General features: G+C 47.8%; 1 protein-coding gene across 3 annotated transcripts in view; it reads left to right on the top strand.

Annotated features, from left to right (window-relative positions):
• The first annotated feature begins 8888 nt into the window (after window positions 1–8888).
• SLC35F2 (solute carrier family 35 member F2) overlaps window positions 8889–16503 on the top strand; it is a 40511-nt gene continuing 32896 nt past the window's right edge. For 2 of the 3 annotated variants that reach the window (XM_074943411.1, XM_074943417.1), the window contains exon 1: window positions 8889–9081. In XM_074943411.1, coding sequence (XP_074799512.1) covers window positions 8945–9081 — 137 coding nt within the window. In that variant the 5' untranslated portion in view covers window positions 8889–8944. Of the gene's footprint in view, window positions 9082–9386; window positions 9536–16503 lie in introns of those variants that run through there. The other variant, XM_074943422.1, reaches the window with a different exon arrangement.

The raw sequence follows: 16503 nt of genomic DNA, 5'->3' as shown, positions 1-16503 counted from the left end.
GCAGGTGCTTAGCACCTCTGAAAAATCGGGCTCATTAATCATACATTCCAAAGCATCTGTCACCTTTGGTATCTAAGCATCCTGTCTGGAAAGAACATTATCCAACTATTCTGTGAATGATCCAGCAAGAAACCTCCATTACTTTTAGATCTGCAGAAAGGGTCAGTGTCATTCTGGGCTGCTTACCCAGGGTTCATCTTCTAGGCAAGAGTTAGCTTGACATAAAACCACACCTCTGTTGCAGTTAAGACACTACCTGAGAGATACCATGTCACAGAGCACGGTGGTGATAGGATCCTCTCTCAAGAGCCTGAGTGAGATGATATCTGGAAAAATATACGTTCTGTCTTTGGTATCTCATTGCCAGAAAGATGTTGACTAATTGGAAGGAGTTCAATCAATCAGGGGCTGGAGGGATTTTCTTATGAGTAAAGATTGAAAATGTCAGCCTTAAAGGAGCCTAAGGGAGGTGGGTGACCATTGAAAATCACTGTAACAGAGTATAAATACTTAAAGGGTGCACACACCTAGGAGGCAGATGAATTATTTACCATTAGGGTGTTACATGGGGGCTAAATAATTTAGGGAACATATAGGATTCTGGCTACAGCTAGCTCTGGCCCCACACACTATGCATCTTTACTGTTTTACAAAAGCTAGATATCAACAGAAGCGAGTAGTGGGTTCCTATCTGACAGGGAGGCACAATGGGGGAAAAGGTTGAAATAATGCATTACACTATGCCCAGACAAAGTGTGATATTATAGCAGATTTTGTACACATGAAGCACTTGCGTTTTTGAGTTCACTGACCCTATTGCTAATTCCAGTAATAGCTAACAAAATCCGGAAGGACAGTCTGCCTTCATGGCCAGCCTAAACATAGCTCCCTCAAATCCATCTTGTCCTGCTAGTGGTATTTGACATGGCCTGACAAATGATAATCCAAAGAGCTGATGGGAAAATCTTGCATTTCTGAACCAGTCTGGCAGAGATTACAGTGAGAAAAAATCCTATGCTGTGTCTTCTAGAGACAGACATAACAAAGGCAGGAAGCACAGAAAGCTTGGAGCTACTTAACACACTTTGATTAATAAGAAAAAAATATGATCTCCCTGCAGTTATCTTCCAACATCCAAATGAGGAGGCTGCTTTCTTAACCCTAAAAAATATTTTGGCTCCTTCCTTCTGAGTCATGCTCTACTGTGGTTTCAGGGAATCACATGTAACACTCTGGCTTGGGAACATATAACTTACAACAAGATCTCCTGTACAAATATGCAATTTTTGCTGTTCGGGCTCAAAATAGTATTGTTTTTGGGGCTTTTTTCAGTTGACCTCCCCTGTGAATAGTGCCATGTAAATAACATTGGAGAAAATCTAGCAAAGCAACTAGCGTTAAAACCTAATGACGTGATTTTGAAAAACTTTTCTGATAAAAGATGACATACTTAAATTGTCCAAAGACCTTCACCACACTCCTAAAACACATACAGCTGAGGAATTTATTAACAGAGCAATTTTGATCCATCAACCAAAGAACTCTCTTTCCCATACTTCCTTTTAACATTTCTCAAGAGTTTTGGTATATGTGACGCCGCACCTGCAACTCAGATTTAGCTCTATCTATAGAATGTCTCCATTCCAGGAACAAAACCTGGTGGACCAAGGGTGTAGTAAGTGAGGCAGCGGCAGCCTGGGGGAAAATCTCATACTGCTACTGCTTTTAAGGCCCAAGACTAACACTCCATAAACAGGGTGGAATGGAACTCTTCTTAGGGATTGCTGGGAAATGTAGTCCTAAAGGCAAACATGATTGTAGTTTAGGGCCCTGGCAAGGCCTGAGGGGAAACAAGGGTGGGAGATATAAAAGACATCCTTTTCACAGTCCAGAGACAGATCTGCATTTGGTACCTAGCCATAACTGTCAAGTGTACCTAATTTTATTCCCAAAATCACATTCACACAAATTTGGCGTTCCCTCAGTTTTATTGTTGAAAAATTATTTACATCAGAAACAATGAATTAGTGCACTGCGGCCATTTACGCTAATAGAATTAAACCCATAGCATATTAAGTTTCCACCAGGAATAATATTTTTGTGTCCTATCTTGGGTCTTTGTCACACATTGTGTTTACATTTGCACCTTGGTAAATTCAGAAGTATTTATTCAGCTGCTACAGTGATGGACACACTATAAAAATAGATTATATAAAATACATATCATTATATATACACACTTAAAATACATACCATTATCCTTCATCCCCTATTTTAACACCTGGCTTTCTAATAGAATCAGTCTAAAATTTGCCAACAAAAAGTTTCAGTTTTATTTTTTTCCATTGCTGAGGGCCAGTTCCATTGCATGGTCCGTCTCTCCTCCTACCATTCTGGCATCGCACCTGATCCTCATCTTCGCCTCATGGGCGATGAGCCCACTAAATGGGTCCACACAGTGGTGAGCTGGAGCTGGTTTGCTAGAACCGGTTGTTAAATATAGAAGCCCTTTCAGAACCGGTTGTCCAGAACTGGTTGTCCCATGAGGGACAACCGGTTCTAAAAGGGCTTCTAAATTTAACAACCGGCCAAAAGTGGCGCCTTAGGCGCCGACTCCGTGGGTGCTCCGGGGCTGGAGCACCCACGGGGAAAATTTGAATGGTGCAGAGCACCCACCGGCAGCTCCCCACCCCGCCCCTGGCCCCAGCTCACCTCCACTCCGTCTCCTCCCCTGAACGCGCCGCCCTGCTCTGCTTCTCTGCCCCCTCCCCCTGGCTTCCCGTGAATCAGCTGTTCGCGCGGGAAGCCGGGGGGAGGGGGGGGGCTGAGAAGCAAGCGGCGGCTTCGCGCTCAGGCCTAGGGAGGCGGAGCGGAGGTGAGCTGGGGCGGGGGGGGAGCGCGAGGAGGGCCGCCCGTGCTGCAGCAGGTAACCCAGGGGCGCGCAGGGGAACCGCTCCCCGCCCCAGCTCACCTCCGCCTCCCTGGGCCTGAGCGTGAAGCCGCCACTTGCTTCTCAGCCCCCCCACGCGAACAGCTGATTCGCGGGAAGCCGGGGGAGGGGGCGGAGAAGCAGAGCGGGGCGGCGCGTTCAGGGGAGGAGGCAGAGCGGAGGTGAGCTGGGGCCGGGCACGGGGTGGGGAGCTGTCGGTGCTCTGCACCCACCAAATTTTCCCTGTGGGTGCTCCAGCCCCGGAGCACCCACGGAGTCGGCGCCTAAAGCGCCACTTTTGATGTGATCAGTTGGGGGGAGCAGCTGCTCCCCCTGCTCCCCCCCAGCTATGCTTCCCCACCCCTAGGAGCCAGAGGGACCTGCCGGATGCTTCCTGGGAGCTGCCCCAGGTAAGCACTGCCGGGACTCCCCACCTCGCCCCCCGGCAGGTCTCTCTGGCTCTTAGGGGTGGGGTGGGCACCCACTATGGTGGCCCATGAGACCCTCCTGCCCAGTTCTGGGGGCAGTCAGGGGTCGGGGAGGGGGGTGGATGGGGCAGGGGTCTGGGGGAGGCGTCACGGAACACGGGGGGTTGGATGAGGCAGGAGTCCCTGGGGGGCGGGGGTGGGCCACGACCCCCTCATGGGGTGAGGAGGGAACCGGTTGTTAAGATTTTGGCAGCTCATCACTGGGTCCACATTGCCTTTCGGGGCTGGGCCCAGCTGGGACACACGGGTAGCCTGACCACCAGATGCTCGCCTGACTCCACCCCCAGGGGTAGGTTCAGGTATCCCTAGTCCAGGTGAAGTTCACATGGTCATTTTGGGCTTTCAAGAGGGCCTTGACGTGGATCATTTTTAGTCTGGAACCTCCCCCCAGACCTATCTGCCTACGGTGACCCTACCAGGAGCACTAGGCTCCAGACGATATAGCCCTGGGGTTTGTTGGAACACACAAGCCCCTCCACCACCACAAGGTAACGGTCCTCAGAGGAGATTGGTGTAGCAGCAGCAGTGATGCAGGCACTGTACCGATCCGTGGTGGTGAAGCGGGAGCTGAGTTCTCGGACGGAGCTCTCTGTTTACAGGTCACTCTACTTCCCCATCCTCATCTATGGTCATGAACTTTGGGTAATGACCGAAAGGATGAGGTTGCAGGTACAAGCAGTGGAAATGAGGTTTCTCTGCAGCGTGGCTGGCCTTACTGTTCAAGACAGGGTGAGAAGCTCGGCTATATGGGAGGGCCTCAGAGGAGAGCCGCTACTCCTCCAGATCGAGAGGCACCAGCTCAGGTGGTTTGGGCACCTGATAAGGATGCCCCCTGGGAGGCTTCTGTTGGAACTATACTGGGCATGTCCCACTGGGCATAGGCCCTGAGGCTGACCCAGGACATGCTGGAGGGATGATATCTCCCGGCTGGGAACACTGGGGAATCCCTCAGGGGCAGCTGGAACCTGTTGGGGAGGAAAAGGAGGTCTGGTCCTCCCTACTCTCCATGCTGCCGCCGCGACCCTCACCAAGAAAAGCAGCATAAAGGGAAAAGAAGAAGTTTCAGTTTTATTAAAAAAAAACAATTTTTTTAAGCAGAGAAATTTAGATTTTTGACAAAAAAATTGAATTGGCAAAATTTGGAAAAAAATGAACACTTTTGTTTCAAAATTGTGGGTTTACCCTCCCTTCCCCCTGCTTTTCAAACACTTAGTAACTGTTTTACAATTGGCAAAACCATCAGGAAACTGTGGAGAAAAAACTACTTTTTGTGAATTTTTACTATTTTCATTAAGATTTCCCCACTTTCTCACAGTTTGACCTTTATCTCCCTTTAGCAGAAAAAAGTGTGTGTGCAGGGGTTGGGAAAGAGAAGTGTAACAAAGAGAAAAAAGCGGGTGGAGAAAACCCAGAAAAGTTTTTAAAAACCCACAATTTTTGGTCTAAAAACCAGGCATTTGAAGTAAAAACAAATAAAGTGGAAACTGAAATTTTTCAACTGAAAACCTGATTTTCAGGATGTTTTTACCCTTCAAAAATTCTGCAGGAAAATTCTACGTATATGTATGTTAAACTAAACAAAACCAGTTATCTTTATGGATAGCAATCTGGGGTTTCTTATGGAAGGAGAAATATGAATTAAGAAAAAAAATGGCATAAATAATGTTTTTTGTTTGAGTCTAACAGCACCATAAACCAGGCAGAAGAGATGGACATTGAGACTCAGATGTCACAGAGACATGTATGGATCATGTGGAACCTCTAGTGGTGAAAATGGTCTACATTTTACAAAATAATGCAAACCTGCTTCTATGTACTGTCATCGTACAGGAAAATTTCTGTTCACATTCAGAAATTGACACTGCATTAATGGGATACAATCTTTCTTGTTGTTTTTTAAAGATCTGGAAATCTGATCTGTGTTTTGATTGTGTTATACTAATAACATAATATTATGCTTACGCTTGAGATGGCACTTCCATTTTAAGCTCCTATTTCAATTACTTTAATGGGCACTGCCTACTTAAAAATGAGACTTCTGATTGAATAGTGTATTGAGAGAAGTTGAATGGAAAAAAAAAGATTTCTCTTTTTCTCTCCACAAGTTTCTTTCTTTATGCATTTGACAGCACTTGTTTAATTGTTTCTCCTTTATTCATTTAGGGCCTGAGTCAAAGCTCTTGAAGCTAACAGGGTTTTTTTCCTTCCACTCCTGAAACACTTATGTGAGTAACTTTATGCTAATGAATAATCAGTTTGATCTCAATAGGCCTACTCATCTGAAAAAAAGTTACTCATATGCATAAATATTTGCAGTATCAGAGCACGAGTCAGTTTCCCTTATTGTTTTGTGCAGGCTTTCACCCACCAACCAGGGAGGAAAAAATGTTAAAAGGAAAATACTATTGTAAATCCACAAAAGTCAGCACAGTTATGAAAAGCTGCATGTAAAGAGCTTCACGTAAGAAGCCATTTGCAATGAACAACAAGAAGAAGTGGTACTGGTCCTACAAAACCCATGAACTATGCTGCATATTCTGGATAACCACCTACTGGCATATTATTTAGCTATCTAGCTATACACCTAGACACCTCTCTTTTATAGAGCACTCCTGTAACAATGGGGATTCAAGGGCAGGTGTCATTTTTTAATCTGCTTTCAACTCCTTTAAAAAAAAACCAGCTAGATTTCAAGCTCCCCCTTTCAAACTTCTCCTACTACCCACAAATGTTATCTTTTGGGCTGATATTTTTTGTTTATTCTCAGCCATGAAGTACCAGTAATTGGTTTTGGAAAATATAAGAAAAGCTTGTCAGTCTGTTATCCAACTTGTTTTTCAGACATTATAATTGGTTTTCAACCTTTAAAGGAGAGTGGACGATCTTGGCTCCTTTTCACTCAAAATAGTTTGGATTTAAAACTTCAACTTGGGTATAAACCTAATTCTCAATAAAGGTCACTAACACTTCGCTAAGATTAATAACTTCTTAACCATTTTCCCAAGTGTTTTTTTTAGTGTGTGCAGTGTTACGTTTGTATTGTTCTAATTTTTGAATCAAAATATTGTGCAGTACCAAGTTAAATGCTTCACAGAAGTCTATTACATCAACACTATTAGCTTTATTAATCAAACTCGTAATCTCATTAAAAAAGATATCAAGTAAGCTTGACAGGATCTATTTTCCATAAACCACGCTGATGGCATTAATTATATTACCTTCCCTTAGTTCTTTATTAATTGAATCACATATCAACTGCTTTATTATCTTATCATTATGGAGGAAGAAGGAGTGAGACCTGGACACAACCTGGCTGTGACGTGCAGAGGAGAAGGACTAAAATATTCTCAAGTCATATTCCAAGTGACTGGGAAGATAGTGATAGTCAACAGTGACAGAGAATGTGGCACAAGAGGAAGGATTAGTGAGGAAAGATGGGCTATGTTTAAATTACCAGCAATTCGTTCAGGAAATATCACCGAGAGACAACCTGAGATGTGGATGTGGACAGATAGAGACAAATCAGGAATGGAAAGTTACATTTGTGAGTCATTGGCATAATGAGGGTATTTGAAGCCTTGTGAATAGGTGAGATCACTGAGATTTTATAGGTATAAAGGTTGAGAAGTTAAAAGTTATGGTTCCCAGAGTAACTCTGACTCACTTCATTAGGGATGAGCTCAAGCTGCAAAGTTTGCATCTGAATCCAAGATTGGAACTCCACAAAAACTAAGAGGATTATGCTCCAGCCTTTACTGTAAAGGTAGGGTATACAGATGCAAAGGTCAGATCTGAATCTGAAGTTTCCCAAAGCCCAGGGCTTGGCTTTGGGCCCATCTTTCTCTACACTAGACATATATATATATATAATAAAGAAAAAAAATCATGTACGGTTATAAAATACCAAAAAAATACCAAACTGCAGTTACTCTGGTGACAATCACTTGAATTTTCAAACTTTTAAAATCGGAACCAGAAAGTTACATTAGCACCAGATTTCTGGAATCTTAGGGTATGTCTACACTACCCGCCGGATTGGAGGGCAGCGATCGATCCAGTGGGGTCGATTTATCGCGTCTAGCCCAGTGTAGACCAGAGCTTATAAAGTAGGTTTGCAGTGTGTTGTTTTGTTCCACTTTCATTTGAGAAAACTTGCTAAAAATCCAACTTTTTGGTTTACTTAATTTTTGAAATTTTATTTGTTATTGGGGCCAGTGGGTTTTGTGCTTGTGGAGCAGGAATATGCTGCATCATTACCAAAAGTTAAAAAGAAACAGAAGTAACTGGAGAATGCAAAAACCTGGACATAGCAAATCAACAATTAAATTAGGCCAACCCTCTTACAAGGAAAATCAATGTAAAATAACTGATTGATAGTTTTGCACTTTTAATTTCCCTTGAGAGAGATCATGAACTTTTCACATAGCCACACAAGGTACTTTCACCCTGGTTCAGGAATAATAAGGGCTATCTAAAAATCATTCTAAAGGAAGGTAGTCAACCAAACTTAGAGGGAAATTATTCACTCTCCCTTTTGGATCTGCCAACTTTTGCTTGGGGTGACTGAATTCATGTTAAAGCATCTCTCTAGCATGTGTACATTCCAGATATTCACAATCTTGCTTGTTCCTTGCCAGTTCACCTTTTCAGATTGTGCCTGCTAAACCCATGGTTGTGAGTTCAATCCTTGAGGGGGCCATTTAGGGATGGGGCAAAAATTGGGGATTGGTCCTGCTTTGAGCAGGGGGTTGGACTAGATGACCTCCTGAGGTCCCTTCCAACCCTGATATTCTATGATTCAGCCAGTGACCTTCCTGATTTGTTCAACATCTTGAAAAGGAAACTCTGGGCCATGCTAGAGACCTGGTTTGTAGTCTCTAACCACCCACAGATCTATTGTTCGCTCAGAATAATGACTGTCCCATCACTTAAAATGATGGAAATCAGAAGAAACCCTGTAGACGTCAAGAGTTACACTGGTGTAAAACTCGTGTATGACTGGAAAGAGAATCAGGCCTTCGGGAAAGCAGCTCTGATTCATTGCAAGTCTGGTTTAAGTGTTGCTTCTTGCAAATAGGGGCGCACAACAAATCCATTCTGAGTGAGAAAATCCCAGAGATTTGGGGCATGGCCTCCTCTGCCCTAAAGACACCTTGGAGGGGAAAAACGAGAACTAAAATCATTGTGCAACCTCACCTGCAGGTAGAAAAGGAGGGAATAAATGACGAGCTGGCAGCTCCCCAGACCAGCCAGGAGAGAGGAGCAGAAGTCTCTCCCCGCTCCTGGAGCAGGTTACAGCCCCGGAGAGAGATGCCAGCGTGCGATCTTGACTGGATTGTTTGGGTCTTGTCTGCTGACTGTTAATGATTTGCTGCGGAAGCCACCCGCACAGGAGAGAGATTTTGCAGAGCAGCTGAGCCAGCAAAGAAGCCGCGCGCTAGCACCGCCCCCCCCCCTTCCTCCCAGTCTGCGCTCGCCTCCCACCCAGCTCTCTAGACAGCGGCTGCTCGGCGGCGTCTGGCTCCCAATGGACGTGGCTGGTCCGGAGGATGCCCCCTGCCCGCGGGCACCGTCGGAAACAGCAGCAGCTCCCGCGGCTGCAGCAGCGCCTCTGAGATCGCCCCGCAGCCTCTTGCTTGGGATCAAAGACAAACTCTGCACTTGGTGAGTACAAAGGGCAGAGGCGGCGGGCGGACTTGCCGCGCGTCTCTGCCCTGCTGCGAGCCGGAGGAGCCCTGCCGAGGCTGAGCCACGTGTGATCCGCACATGGGGCAGCGGGGAGCTCCCTTCCCGGAAGGGATGCCCTAATCGCGCCCCCCCCCCACCCCCCCGCCAGAGGGCCACCCGATTCAGAGCAGCCCCCTGGCTGTGCCCAGCTACCAGCGCGTGTGGGCTGCCTGGGGCGTTTACACGTGCTTCTCTGGGAAAGCCCCAGCATCAGGGGTAACAGCGGCGCCGCTCCGGGACTGCTTGGGAGGCGGAGAACGAGCCTGTGAGTGAATTGCAGGATCAAGGGTCAGGAGACCAGATCCCAGCGCTGCCGCTGACCCAGGGGGGATGAGGGGACGCTGTAAAACGCATGGAGATCCTCGGGTGGAAGGTGCTACAGAAAAGCACGGTATTCTGTAGCTTTTGCTATTAAATCGGTGTCCCCAGCTTCAGAGCAAACGTGCCCCCTTTCCCTGATTTACCAGCCACTTTATTGCACACCCAACTGGGTGTTGCCACATGCGAACAGGATGGACAATAGCAGCCTGATTTGGCACCGTGTCCGCCCTTTGCAACAAAACAGCCCCGGGGTGTAACCTAACCTGGGCCTGGCTTGTGGGCTGATATTCTGCAGGCTCTAAAGCTGAATTGGGGGCCTGCTAATGGCTCACGAACAGAGTTTACAGTTAGTGGGATTACCATGAAGAAGTCAGTACCAGGGGGATGAGTGCTTGAGAGGCAACCCTTGATGGGTCCCCTTTCACCCCTCAACTCATCCCTGTTTGGTATCTCTGTAAGGTAGTAACAATCTTTTGGGAAGGAGTGGCAGGGCAGAGCTAGTGACCTGAACAGGGAACAGACTCACTCTGTCCACCTTTGCTGCAATCCTGGCCTCATTTACATTATTGGTAAAACTCCCACTGATTTTAATGGGCTCTGGATTTCACGCTTTCTGTCCTGTGGATAAACTGGGGGAAGGGAAGCATGATGTAATCTCCCATCCATCTTTCTGCCTTTTAAAAACCTGCAGTAGTGAAGTCTGGGTATGGTGTAGTCACACATACCCTTAAATCAGTGGTCTCCAACCTTTTTGGACAAGATCACTTTTTGAATGTAAGGGCAACCCAGGATCTACCCCTCCCCTTCCCTGAGGCCCTGCCCCTTCCCCAAAGCCCCGCCCTGCTCACTCCATTCCCCCCCATCGCTCGCTCCCCCCCCCACTCATTTTCACCGAGCTGGGGTAAGGAGTTGGGGTTCGGGAGGGGGCGCAGGCTCTTGGCTGAGCCTGGGGCAGGGGGTTGGGGGGCAGGAGGGGGTGAGGGGTGCAAGCTCAGGGAGAGAGTTTGAGTGTAGGAGCAGGCTCCAGGCTGGGGCAGAGTGTTGGGATACAGGAGGGGGCATGGGATGCTGGCTCTGGGAGGGGGGTCAGGGGTTGGGCAGTGTTGGGGTGCAGGAGGGGGTACAGGGTGCTGGCTCTGGGAGTGGGGTCAGGGGTGGGGTGCAGGAGGGGGTTTGGGATGCTGGCTCCGGGAGGGGGCTCAGGGCTGGGGTTTGGGGTGTGACCTCCCGCCGGGCAACACTTACCCCCAGTGGCTCCCAGTCTGTGGTGTAGCATGGCTGCCGCTAAGGCAGGCTCCCCACCTACGCTGGCCCCACGCTGCTCCTGGACGGGGCCAATGCGTCCCTGGGGGGGAACGTTGGGGGGAAACGTGGCTCTGTGTGCTGCCCCTCTTTGGAAGCACCACAACTCCCTGTTCCTGGCCAATGGGAGCTGTGGGGGCAAGTGCTTGCAGGCAGGAGCAGCGTGCGGAGGGAGATCCCTGCCCCTGGGGCCGCACTGGCCGCTTCCGGGAGCGGCGTGGGGCCAGGGCAGGCAGGGAGCCTGCCTTAGCGGCAGCCCTGCTTCTCCACCAGAGATTGTGATCGACTGGGAGATCCTCTAGGATCGACCAGTCAATTGTGATTGACCGGTTGTTGACCACTGCCTTAAATGAACCATCACCATGAAAGGCTGCTTTTAACTCTTCCTGTGTGACTTTGGTCCTGTAAGATGTGGAATGTGCTGGCCCTGACCTGGCAAAGCCTGTAAGCATATGTTTAACTTTAAACATGCCAGTAGTCCCACTGAAAAACTACTCATATGCTTTCATTTAAGTGAGTGCTTAAGGCTCTTAAATCAGTGAGGCATTGCAATGCTGAGTATAGCAAAGCCTAAATACCTTTTAAAACTTTGCGCCTAAATGTTTTGCTGGACTGGGACCAGACTGCTTTGTACCTTGCAGAATCAGGCCTGTATCCCCACTCATCTATCCGTCTGTATCCCAGAACCACGACATAGTAGGAACATTTTTTACAGCATTGTAACATCACGGGCCAGGATGACAAGAGAGGTTTCTAAGAGTCAAGTCTCTCAGTGAGGATCCTTTTTGTGTCTAACACAGGACAAAACTCAAGACTACAATCTCTTTTGCATCTCAATGTCTGACAAGTGACTTCAGCTCAGACAAGCTTCGTATTGGAGAGTATTAGTATCTGGTGAAAACACAAATGGGAAAAATCGTCACTAAAATTTTAGAAGTCATTTTCTTTCCACGGGTTTAGAAAAGGAACTCATATTCTTTCAAAATATTCACAAACATGTTGAATAACAAAAGTTCCTTTTTAAAACCTATGGACTGAAAATTACTTCAGAATTTTTCATTCAAATTTTTAAAAGAAATTTTTGGTTTACAGGTTTTTGAATGTTTTGGGGCTCTTTTTTTTCCTTCACCCCTTCCCATTTTTCCCACATTTTAATTTTCCCAAATCTTCACCCCTTTTTCCATTTGCCACAGAAAAAGGGGGAAGACAAAAGAGGAAGGAAAAGGAAGCGGGAAATAAATAAATCATAAACAACATTACTGAGACTACATTTTTCATTTTCTAATCTTGTGAAAATGAAAAAGCCCCCAGAAAGTTTGTGAAAATTTTGTTTTTTCTAAAGATTTCTGATATAGAAAAGAACTCATTTTCAACAATAACAAAAAAAGCCTACATATGGAAAAAACAATTAACCAGCCCTAGTTTAGTTAGAGGTGGACAAGGTCTGTTAGGTCATCTAGGCCAATGGTGCACAAACTTTTCCAGGTGCGCTCCCCCTTACCATTAACAGAATCTGTCCGTGACCCCCCATTACTGCACAGTCAAGGCTTCCTCAGCAGCGTGCTGCTTCTATATTGTTGCCAGGCTGCATCGCGAGGGCAGGGCCAATACCTGCCCCTGTCTCTCCCCTCTAGGGTTTTCAGGGTGGGGAGGGCAAAGTATGATAGTCTCTGGGGGGCAGAGCCAATGCTGGGCATGGAGGCTGGTGGAAGCAGAAATCAGCGTGGACACTGACCCACAGGCTGGGTGGCCTCTTGAGGTGAGTCTGGGGAGTAGGTGGTGCTCCATCCCCAGCCCCCTGTTGGAGCTGGCATGAGCCATTTGGCATCGCTGTTCACACCCCCAAACATTCCTCCATGCCCAGAGTGGCGCACCTCATAGCCTAGATCAGTGGTGCACAAACTATCTCACTGCCAATGCAGGATTGTTCTCTGAAAGCTAGCTAAGTATGGGGATCTCAAAAAGGGAAAGAAAAAAAAGTTCTTTGTTCCTATGGATGAATTTTGGCAAAGTTGTGAAAGGCAGTATATATACCCTGAAGTGTATGCATGCAGAGCCATCTACTCTCAGAGAGCCATTTTAGGAACTGTAATAATAATTCATATACTATTTTGGACTTTTATCTCAAGGCTCTTAATACATTTTACAAACATTAAATGCACTTCTATTCTGAAAAGTATCTCTGTAAAAATGCATTGTTGGGCTCCATATTTACTAGTGTCTAATAACTTCTGTGTTAAATATGCTCAGCTTACTTTGTTTTTTTATCTGCCAGCTCTGCACTCGCAGCCTGCAATCTGTTTCTTTTTCATACATCATCAACAGTAACAAAGACCCGCAGTGACACCTCTGCAATGCCATTAACTTTCAGTAGGTTTGCATAGGTGACACCAAACAACTCTTTTGAAGAGTCACTGGAAGGAGTAGAACCCAGCTCACGCTAGCTGTGCAGGGCTAACAAAAATAAAAAGTAGTAAGTTTTGTTATTAGCCGTCCCGCCAGCAGATCTGACTGAAATATACACACGGGCAGAGCTCTTGAATAAGAAAAATGTAATTTTGGTATAATCTATCTTCAGTGCAGACCTTTTTAATTAATTTAGCCTCACAACACAACTAAAAACTGCTTTGAGTTACAGCTGCCTGGCTGTTACAAGGGTTCACACAAGCTTAGTTGCTAGTCTGTGGGTACATCTACACAGCAGCTAGCAGGTATAATTCCCACGTTGGGTAGATGTGCATGTCCTAGCTCTGATTGAACGAGTGTGCTAAAAACAGCAGTGTTGACATGGCAGCATAAGCAGTGGCTTGGGCTATCTTCCAGAGTACAGTCCTGTACGGGATCCTAGGTATGTACTTCAGGCGGCTAAACTGAGCCACCACGTGAGCCACAGCGGCCACACTTAGGCCTGGTCTGCATTACCAAGTTAGGTCGATGTATGCCTTGCATCAACCTAGTTGTGTGTGTGTGTGTCTACACTTAAGGCTCTGTCTACACTACAGTGTTTTGCTGATGCAAGTTACGTTAGCATACAACCGCTGCAGTTAGCATATTGCTTGTGTGCATGCAGACTGGGCTCCTTGCACTGGCACTGTGTGTACTCATCAGGAGTGCTTGTGTCGATATACAGTGCGGTGCTGCATCGTGGGTATTCAGTGAGCAACCCACCACTGTTCAGCACTCTGTCTTGGGCGCAAGTGAGTTGGGCAGGGTGACTGGGAGCAAGGGTTCAACTTCCCATAAAGCAATCTTCTCCATCCCATAATTTTCACACCTGTTATCAGTTTCCCACAAACCCATGTGGAACTTGTTGCTGTCTGCCATCTCTGACAGAAGCATGGGCCTGCACAGCTCTGCGCTATTGTTGTGAGCGTTGCAAGCACAGGAGGCCCGGTCCTCTGGTATTTGCAGAGCCGCAAAAACTGCAGGGAACATGACAATTTTTTGGAGGACAGACTGCCATGGGACAGATTGCCATGGGACATAACAAGAACCAATTCAAGGTGGTTGTTGGTATTCACAGATATCTGCAGATGGTGGAGTGCTGCTTCTAAGATCAAGAAATGAGCACCAACTGGTGGGATCGCATCGTGATGCGGATTTGGGATGACGGGTAGTGGCTGCAGAACCTTTGGCTGTGCAACGCCATATTCCTGGATCTGTGCACTGAACTCACCCCAACCATCCAACTCAGGGACACTAAACTGGGAGTGACTCTGTGACTCACCACCACAGAGCCTCAGGGAATTAGCTCTGTCCAGTGCAGAGTGCCCTCTGCTGGTGGTGTCCCATCCATCTCTCACCCTGCTGGCATCTGGACCTGCGTTGCTCCTTGCTTGGCAGCATCCTCTTCAGGACACTGCCCTCTGGCAGTGCCCACTGCTCCGGCCTCACCCCCTTCCAGGGGTTTGGTGTTATCAGCAGTCCACAATCTGCACATGCTGTAGTGGCCAGCTGCAGCCTCTGAGTCTAGCCCCTTTGTCACAGGGGCCAGCCACAGCCTGTATCAGGCCACGCTCCTCCTCAGCCAGGTGTAGTACAAGGGGGAAAGGAGGGGGGACCCAGGCCCACCCACTACTCTGGGTCCCAACCCAGGGACCCTCTAGCAGCAGCCTCTCTGCCCTCCTTCTCTCCCCTTGTCAAACTATTGTCCCTGGGCCACTTCCCCTTCAGCCCTGTGCACCTGCTCAGCCCTTTGCAGCAAGGCCTGCAGCCTGGGGTTTTCCTTGGCCAGAGCTCCCCAGCACCTTCTGTCTACAGTGCTACCTTTCTGCTCAGAAGCCAGTCCTCCTTCCTTGCCAGTCAGGGAGAGACTACCCTGCTCCCTAGCTGGGCAGCCTTGATATAGGACCTTGCCCGGTCCTGATTGGCTGCCCCTCCCCCCACCCTGATTGGCTCTCCCCAGGCCTTCAGTGATTGGATGCTGGTTCGCACAGCCTCCCTGGCCTGGTTCAGCCCATTTCTCAGGGGATGGGGCTCTGCCCCAGCACAGACAGACTCTGATAGTGCAGAAGCAAGTGGCAATCACACTGTGGACACTTGCAATGGCGGATTGCTATCTGTCCGTGGGAGTAATTTTGGAGTGGGGAAATCCACAGTTAGGGCCGTTGTGATGCAGGTGTGTTGGACCATTAATAGTCTCCTGCTACGCAGGACTGTGACTTTCAGCAATGTGCAGGACATCATGGATGGAGCAATAGACAGCACACATGTCCCTAGTTTGGACCCAGAGCACCTTGCCACAGGGTACATCGACAGAAAGGGTTAATTTTCTATGCTTATGCAAGTGCTGTTGGATCACTGGGGATTTACTTCATTGCCACCAATGTTGGCTGGTCAGGGAAGCTGCATGATGCTTCCCTTGTTCAGACAGCTACAAGCAGGGACCTTCTTTGCTAACTGGCAATGTTGAAATGCCAGTAGTGATCTTTGGGGGACTCATACTACTCCTTACGCCCTGGGCTCATGAAGCCGTGTACCAGCCATCTTGACAGCACCATGGAAAGATTTAACTACCAACTCAGCAGGTGCAGAATGACAGTCATGGTGGGAGGTGACAACTAGGGGTGTGTAGTCGGAGGGGATTTATTGTCACTTTGTTGTCACCTATCATCCCACAGCTACAACCCATACTTGATGAGGACCTGAGATGTGGGCTCTATTCACCATGGAATGGTGTCCCCTCCTGGTGGTTCTGGTGATTAGCTCTGCCAGGCCAATGCCCCTTCCTTCCATTGTCCACTGTCTCTTTCTCCCAGTCTGCAGCCCCTCTCTCGCTATAGGAGCTGCTGCTGCCTCTTTGTGACTCGGTCCTCCAGCCAGGTCACTCAGCGGTTTCCCCTTCCAGGGTAAAGTCCTTCAAAGTCTCTTCTGTTCAAGTGGCATCAGGCATTCCTCACGTCCACTGCCCTGACCTGTCACTCCTGCAGTGATCCAGGCAGTCTTCTAATTCATCGCCCCAAACAGTACCACTCTGCAGTGGTTTGTAGAGGAACCTGCCAAGGGCCCTTTACCAAGCAGTCAAGGTCTGCAGCTTCCCTGACCTTACTGATGTCACTTCTGGATTACTTCTTTCCTGCTTCTTCTCTTCCTTCTCCCTTACGTCAGAGAGCAGGGCTTCAGGCTTCCTCCCTGCTGCCTTCCCACACTATTTCAAGCCTCCCAGATATATAGAAGCCCCACCTGTTTCCTGTTAGCTGCCTCCACATAGCCCCACCCTGCAGGGTCCTAGAGCCT

This window comes from Natator depressus, chromosome 1 (genome assembly GCF_965152275.1).
Source record: "Natator depressus isolate rNatDep1 chromosome 1, rNatDep2.hap1, whole genome shotgun sequence".
In the NCBI taxonomy this organism is placed as follows: Eukaryota; Metazoa; Chordata; order Testudines; family Cheloniidae; genus Natator; species Natator depressus.
Note: the sequence above shows the minus strand (reverse complement) of the source record. Positions and strands in the feature narration are given on the sequence as shown.